Source organism: Gavialis gangeticus, unplaced genomic scaffold, assembly GCF_001723915.1.
Source record: "Gavialis gangeticus isolate Ggan-Ray unplaced genomic scaffold, GavGan_comp1, whole genome shotgun sequence".
Classification (NCBI taxonomy): domain Eukaryota; kingdom Metazoa; phylum Chordata; order Crocodylia; family Gavialidae; genus Gavialis; species Gavialis gangeticus.
Window position 1 is genome coordinate 3,353,512 of NW_017729019.1, and position 8,149 is coordinate 3,361,660.

At 42.0% G+C, this 8,149-nt stretch overlaps 1 protein-coding gene across 2 annotated transcripts in view; it reads right to left on the reverse strand.

The window, feature by feature from the left end:
• Positions 1 to 2,229: 2,229 nt before the first annotated feature.
• Positions 2,230 to 8,149, reverse strand: part of KDM5B (lysine demethylase 5B) — an 87,704-nt gene continuing 81,784 nt past the window's right edge. For both annotated transcript variants that reach the window (XM_019513829.1, XM_019513830.1), the window contains 4 exons: positions 7,303 to 7,414; positions 6,226 to 6,380; positions 4,982 to 5,314; positions 2,230 to 3,184 (listed from right to left, as the gene is read on the reverse strand). In XM_019513829.1, coding sequence (XP_019369374.1) covers positions 3,047 to 3,184; positions 4,982 to 5,314; positions 6,226 to 6,380; positions 7,303 to 7,414 — 738 coding nt within the window. In that variant the 3' untranslated portion in view covers positions 2,230 to 3,046. The remainder of the gene's footprint in view (positions 3,185 to 4,981; positions 5,315 to 6,225; positions 6,381 to 7,302; positions 7,415 to 8,149) is intronic.

Consider the following 8,149-nt stretch of genomic DNA (forward strand, 5'->3'; position numbering starts at 1 on the left):
TCAGAGCTGTCCAGCTCCATAATGGCTGCGGGTCACAATGGTCCCTGCCAAACCACGCCACCAGTATGCTCCTCCCCACCCCAACAAACTGTGCTGCACGGATGCCAAGCTGCAGGCTCCCTGGTCCTGCAAGCTGCCTTGTCCCACCCCAGGGGCAGGGGCAAAGGCAGGAAACAGAAGCTAGAGGAGGGAGTGGGGAGCCCAGAGATCCTGGCAATAGCAGCAACTGGAGTGGGGGGAACAGTACCCAGGCCACAATTTAATCCCTCGTGGGTTGCACACAGCCTGTGAATTGGACAGCCCCAGGCTACATCATCACTGAGAATCCAGTAGATAACTTCTCTTCCATTTGAGACCACACAACATCTTTGCAGAATGTATTTATATACTTCTAGCTGTTTTTACCACCAATGTTGTGGTGTCATGTTGTCTTTATTTGCATTTAGACAATTGTATAACCTGGGCTCTAAGTGCTTTCAACGGTAGTTAAAAATCCGATACAAGACTAAGCATACTAAAACACCAGCCATCTAAACCCTGTCAGCCTCCATGTTCCACACAGTCCATCCCTAAACACTGGCAATCCTCCCCTGCTCAAAAAGAAAGTCTTTACTGTGTGCCCAGGAAGTCAACACAATTGAGTAATTCAGACCAAGGAAGGAATCCAGAGCTGAGGACACCAATGAAGATTATCTTGTGAGCGGATGCTCTTGCTCAAGCATAATGGGGATACCAGCACTTCCACCCATCACAGCGGTGTCAGTATAACCTATGGAGGAAGGTTAGGAAGGTCCCAGGCCCTTCTAGGACTTTAGAAGTTAGTGGCAATGCTTTAAGTTAACACCTGCCAAATAACAATCCAGTGAAGCCACAGAGCACTGTGGCATTTTCCAATCTGCCACACCCTACACTAGCCTCTCTTCGCAAAGGAATGCAAAGGATTTGTCTCATGGACAGATTGGAGACTCTAAATGAGAGGAACAAAGAACGATCACAGGACTTGAAACATATGATGACAGACTGGAAGAACTGTGATTAAGACGTCCGGAGAAGAGAAGACTAAGGGGAGTCTCCAAATACAAAAAGGGTTGTTACAAAGGGGATGCCTATCAGTTGTTCCCTGTGTCCACAGGAGACCAGACATATGTAATGGGTTCAAATTCCAATATGGGATGTTTAAGTTGAACATTAGTAAGAGTATTCCAATTATGAAGATGGCGAAGTACAGGACCAGATTAGCTAGAGAGGTGGTGACATCTGCACTTAAATTTTTAATATATTTGTCTGGGGTGGTATACAAGGGAATAATTTTCCCTTGAGCGGGGTGCTAAATTATGACCTGAGACATTTGCAGTACTATTTTTCTATTATTTCTAAAGGTACAATCCCAGGCATGGTGCAATACTCTTAAAAGTTAATTACATTTTCTATTTGGATTCTCTCAATTCTCCCTCCAGCATGTGATCTGCTGCTGTTTTGCCCTACTCTCCCACATGCTCTTCCCTGCTTAGTTTTTACTTGCTGCTTGAGTCCCCTTTTCCTTGGATACACTGACAAGCTACTTCAGTCTCTTCTACATTGCTCCCATGGATGCTTGGCTATCTTGTTCCCTTCTCCTCAAAGTATTTTTATCCGGCTGATGGTTGGCACCTTTGTAACACTGATGTTTGTGGCCCCTATACGCAGTCCATGATAACAGTGGTCCCTAACAGAGGCAGCTGGATTAGTTCTTTTTTGTTTCCCCAACTACTTACATTGACATCCAGCCTATTTATTTGCCATTAAAGCCTGAAGATCAGTGGAAGCAGCTGGAGACAAAGAGATGCACACAGCCAGTGCTCTGTTGCCCAGCTGGCAATCAATCTGTGCTTTAGGCAAAGCCATTCTCTTCAAAGCCAGATGGATGAGATTGGAGCTGTATTGCTTTTTTTTTTTCCTGCTTCCCCACCTAATGAGTCATGCCTTGCTTGCATTCACAGAGCAGCAACAGCAGCAATTCCCCCAGACTCTGTTGCTAAAGACCCCCCCAGAACAGCTTATTCCTGAGCCTATCTGTTATGAGACTCATTTTGCTTTGGAAAAAAATATTTTTTTAAATGTATTTGATGCAAACAATATTTTGATTTCACTTCCTTCTTCCTAGACTGGAGGTGTAGAGAAGGTAAGAAAATGGCGTGGCTTTTTATTTCTTTCTTTCTTTTTTTTTTTTTTTTTTTTTTTTTTTTTAAATCAGATGGATTTTTTTTTCTGACCAAGTGAAACCCAACCAATGCAAAGACCAATCCAAACTGAAAGTGAAGCTGCATTTTAAGCTCTCTGAAAACACCAACATTTAGTTTTATAATATAACCAGGGGTTTATTCCACAATATAAACTGCAACATTTGATACAAGCTACCCAAAAGAGAAGAAAGCCAAAATACAGCTGTGGCAATTACTTTACAGAGCCATTTCTGTCTTCTAAATCACTAATCCATCAGTGATACTAGGACCTAACCGTTTGCGTTCTGTACATTAACCAATGCTAAAAGCACCAACACGCTGTTCAGAATTGTCATTCCAGTCACTGAAGCCAGACATAGAAGTTATTGCTCAGATAAATAAACCTAGTCTACAAAAAAAATCAAAGTGAAAAAAACCTAAAGTTTCCAACAAGTTAACAGGGTAAACAGGGATTTCCTCAAAAGAGGATTTATTGGAAAATTCATAGTGCAGTTTTTTGCACCCAAACAGAGTTGATTTAAATATGCCGGTAAATCCCAGAGAGAGGTAATTTAATGCTGTACAATAAAAAGGTGCATGTTTCAAATGCCTTCCAAATTGGCGGAAACCCCTGCTAAACAGTCAGCATTTCAAACCTCAACAATCACAAACAGCTCAAGGGAGAAAAGTACAAAAAGTGTCAAAAATTGAGTTCTGGAAAATGATCCCGTGAGGATAGAAGTAGCACCATTTGCAGCCTGGCTATTAAACCAGCCCCTGTGGCTTTATGGAGAAATTCTCATAACCTTCTTTAAAATAGAGTCTTGAATGATTTATGGGGAGTTTTACTTTCGATGTTGAGAGTCCTTCCCAGCACAGCTGACACAGATGTAGTCTTCCTTCTCTGCCATCTCTGGAGAGACACCCACACACACCTGATGGAACCACTGGTTGCAGCTGCCATCACACTGGACCCAATCCACCTAATTATGAAGAACAGACAGATGAGTGTTCAGATAGGGGCAGCAGATAACTAATCATGAAAACTGTTTGCTTTATTTCCAAGTTCTTACCAACCAGAACCAGCAGCCATTGTCATGTATCTAGGACTGGTTTGGCAATTGTATGGGGCACAGCTATGGACATGGCTATGGAATGTAACTAAAACATTGGTGTAACTAAAACATTCATTGGTGTAACTAAAACAACAGTGACCAGCAGTGTTTGGATTCCTCCCCTTGCACAGAGTTGGACATTGTGTGGAAGGGGATTGTTCTTTTGCATTTTTGAATTCCCAGCTTCTGGTACAATTTACACATACAGTGGGGAGCTAACACATGCATCAAGGTCAGATGAACACACAATTCAAACTTGCTGTACATAGACACCCCTAAAAACGAACTTGTCACCTGTTTGTTGCCTGCCCTCATCCCTATAAATAAATAAATAAATCATAAATTCATCCCTATAAATAAAATTCCTCTCCCTGCTACCTCTGCATCTTTCTGGGGAGAGCACCTTTTCCATCTTGACCCTGTCTCCTTGAAGAAGGGTTAGGACAAATCTAGTCAGATGGCTACCTTCACCATATCATTGTTTTAGTTTCCACTGTCTCTAGTCCCTGGTGCTCAGCTGAGCCTTCTGTACAGGCATCTGGGAGTAAGGGGTCCTTACCTGTTGCCCCAAGTTGCTTCCCAAGCCTATGGGAAGTTCACAGATGGCACTTGCATCCCCATGTTTTTCTTCAGTCCCATGGGGAGCACACCTGTTTTTGCCCCCTCTTGCACGGAGAAGGGCCTGTATGAGACCTACAACCTTCTGTTTACTTTATTCTGTCCATGCAAGGGTATAAACGGGTCTCCAGCTGCTCTGGTAAGATCTATGAAGTCTCCCTATACTCATACTTCAGGATCAATGAAGACCACTTGCCCTCTGAAGCATGCAACCACCCACAAAAAAAATCTTGGTGAAGACCCTTTTAGCCACTGAAAGGCCAGTTAGGAGGACACCACACTCATAGATGACTGGTGCCTCCAGAGTCTTGGGGGGGGCACTAGATCACTGACTGGGGCAGGGAGGGTCCCCCCCAGCAGCCGATTGCTGAGCCTGCAGTGCAACTGGAAGTGCACTTCCGATTTCGCAGCTGGCACTTCCAGGGGGTGCACGGCCAAACTCAGGGGGCGCACATACACCCCCTATGCAACGCCAGTGACCATACTGATAATAGCCCTGACCAAATATAGGTTTGAGGCATTTCCTATGGGAAAGTCTGAGTGTGAGGAGGAACTATAGGTATCTTGAAAGTTGAGAGATGTGAACATTAATGAATGTTGTAGATGATCACTTTTTAAAATATAATAGGGTATCTTCTGGTTCTCAGATGGCAAAACTCCTTGCTAAAAGGAGTACTTCTGGGGGCAAGGGGAGGGACTTCTGGCAGCAAAAGTCAGCAGTTACAGGGTGGGACTTCTGGTCACAAGATGGTGACCAGGGGGCAGGGCACCTGTCAAGGGGCAGGGCTACCCATGCGGCCCTTGACAGCTTGCCAAAACTCAGTAACCGGCCCTCCACCCAAAATAATTGCCTGCCCCCGAATTAGAGCATAAAAGCTGGTGCACATCCCCAAGCAGCAGCTCCCCCTTTTGAAACCACTCCAGGTGAATCCTTGTCCACGGTCTCTCTTTGTAGAAAATGTTTTTCTAATAAAACAATTAGTGTTCAGTTGCAACATCCCTGGTTCTTTGCATTTAGTGCCCACAGCAAGCTTTCCCTTCACTGACCTCATCTCCTTCAGGCTGCAGACAGTTCATAGCAGGGCAGATTGCATCTTCATCCTCAGAGTCTTCCTGCTCTGAGAATGATGTATCTGAGGGAAGCAAGTGGCTTTCGCTGGAGCGCTGCACCTCAATGAGCCGCTCTCTCTCTCTCTCCCTCTCCAATTTGTTGTTAGTGAGGTCCTTCGAGTAATTCAGTTTCAGTTTCTTCTTTTTGGGGGTTTTCATTTTTTTTATCCTTGCTCTCTTTCCATCGCAGAAGCCCTCTCTTTCAAAGCGCCTCTTTAACTTTCTCTCCATATAACCAACTCCATCTCTCCTGCCCCGGCAGTACTCATTCTATTAGAAAAGATTTTGAAGCAAAACTGTAAGTACTGAATTCAAACACAAATTTATTTTGTAGGCTCCCTGCTCCTTTTCAGTATATCGTCCATTCCTTTCAACACTGAAAAGACAAGCCCTCTGTGAGCTATTCTTTTCACAATGGGCTATTCTTACAAGTTTCACAGTGATTCAGGGCAAATGTTAAATGACAAAAGTTCATGAAAGAGAGAGATTCTTTCCCTCCATCCTCCAAAGCAATATAGGTCCAGTTTTCTAGGAAAAGCTTCCACTAGACTTGCTAGTAACTGCTTCCCATTCAAAACACAATGGCCATATTTAAGTCGTATAAATGACCATGAAATGCAGTTTCAGGACGTAGAAATAAATCACAAAAACATATCCACAGAGAATTCTGCAGCAAGCTGTACAAGTTCAACAACTTGTCAAACTTTTCAGAAAACAAAATTATTTTCATAGGCCCCTGGTAGACATTAATTTAGTTATGTGACTGGTATCCGATTAATTCTATCCCAAATCCCAACAATTATGCGTCCTGCCACACCAGCTTTCAACTTGCTGGTGCATGAGAAGCCAACTAGCTGGTCAGCTCTCTGTGTGCCAGCACCAAAAGCCACCATAAAGCCCGGTGCCAAACTTGCCACGCGCTGAAATTAAGGCACAATACAGAACAGCCACAAAGGCACTCTACATTATATGTTGAACATCCTTGTGGCTGGGTTGCCATTTTACTGGTGTAATAGATTGACTGAACTTGTTATATGTTACAATGTATCATGCAATAAATGTCACATCTGCCAGGCCCCACAGAAGCTTCACACCTATCATTATTGTCAAGCTTACGATTCCAGTCAGAATCTCTCTGCTTTGAAAGCAGCCCAGTCCCATCTCTGTTGTCAAATACCTGCCTTTTCATTCAATGGTCCTACTGGTGACTTCTGCTCTGCTTGCAGAACAGGGCTCTGTTTTGTGAATAGGATCTGGTACAGCTCCTGTATTTCAGGTAACGAAACCTGTAGCAGCTGGGCTTCCATCATCAACTCATCCAGCTCTGCACTAATGACTACAATGATAAAACAAAGATTTTAATTCTCTGATATTAGCATTTGTGACAATTAGTGCTTTAGAAAATTATTTCACTGTAGTAAATAAGTCAATACAAAGAATTATTTGGGGAGGATTTTTTTAGGCTGAACTTCAAGTCAGCTCAGAGACTTCACTATTCTGGTTATGAAAATATATGTAAAGGAAAGGTGAAAGCCTATAGTATAATTAATGGGCAGCAATGTAGTACAGTAGGATCATCTTTAAATGCCCCCAATCAAATTCTTCCAGGTTATCATTTTGAAAAAGATAATATCTGTAAACCCTGGATAAGTCTACAGTGAAGGACTAAGATGGGGATGGGAGAAGGAAGACAAAAAATAAATATCAGTCATTTCATATTGGTAAATTTCTAGTATAAATGAAAAGTTAAAAGCCAAATTATGCATTATTCAGATACTGTTACGGGTTAATAGTCTTTTGCATTGAGCTTAAAAAAAACAAAATGTACTGGATTTGTGATATTCAGCAGCAGAGAGCTTCTTTATTTAATTTTATACTACAACATTTTCAAAAGATTGTTCTACGCTGAAGTAAAGAAACAAGCCTATAATTGGTCAGTATATTGAAATGGAACTCAACTATATCAAGAAATAAAACCTAAAACCAAAACTGGATCTTGGTATCTCACACAGAAGTAGATGCCTGCAGTAAAGACGGGGAAAACAAAAAGCAAGGATGACTTTGGAAAGATTTCACTTATTCCTATCCTATATTGGTCTAATCCATACTAGATAATCTGCTGAGAAGCTTAATGGCAGGGAACCTAAGATCTACAGGACTCAAAAATCAAGGGATGGAGAACAAGGCATAGCCCCAAGTTTTACACAGCATTTCTTTTTCTAGGCATGTATAGTAAATTTAAAATAAAGCATACAAACCATGAAGGGGGATGCAGTTTTGTCCTGTAGAAAAAGGAGAATGTAAATATATGGTTCTGCTATCCCAGTCATGAGGCAGAGAGAAAGACATAGCACCAATTGTCTGAGATACCTAATGGAAGGAAAACAAACACACACTCATTCCTACCAAATATTTAAACTATAAATCACAGTGCAACAAAACAAATGTGTTTCTATTTCAACAAGTAATTTAAAAGCTTTCCCTATGACAACTCATTCATTCTAGCAAATTCATTTTAATTTTTTCAGCTTAAACCTGGAAAACCAGTGAAGGCAACATTGTGATGAAGTAAAAAGCTGTAAATTACAGTTTCCAGAGACCAAACAATAGCACCACTACAATGACCTAGCAACTTCTTCCATTTTATAATGATCAATAATAAACCATAGCAGAGACATACACCGGAGCCAAGTGATGGTCAATGGCAGTAAGTGACTGACTTCTATGTAATATTTTTAACTAGAAAAGTAACATTAAAAGCTATCATAATGCAAATTTCCTCTATTTTAAACAGATGCTTTACCTGGTGAGGCAATGGGCTGATAGCTAGGAGATCTTCAAGTGCATATAGCTATATCAGGGCTGCCCACCTTTGATGTGGCTGAGGTCTGCACAAAGTTGGCATGCAGTCCTTGGACCACACACTACATGGACTCCCAAACCATACACAGTGGTATGTGGCCTTCCCCCACCCCCCACCCCCACTCCTCACCATGTGGTAGTGGGAGGTAAGAGATGGCTGTAGGGGCCTGCAGGTCACAGGTTTGACAGCCCTGAGCTAGATGAGTATATATATATATATATATATATATATATATATATATA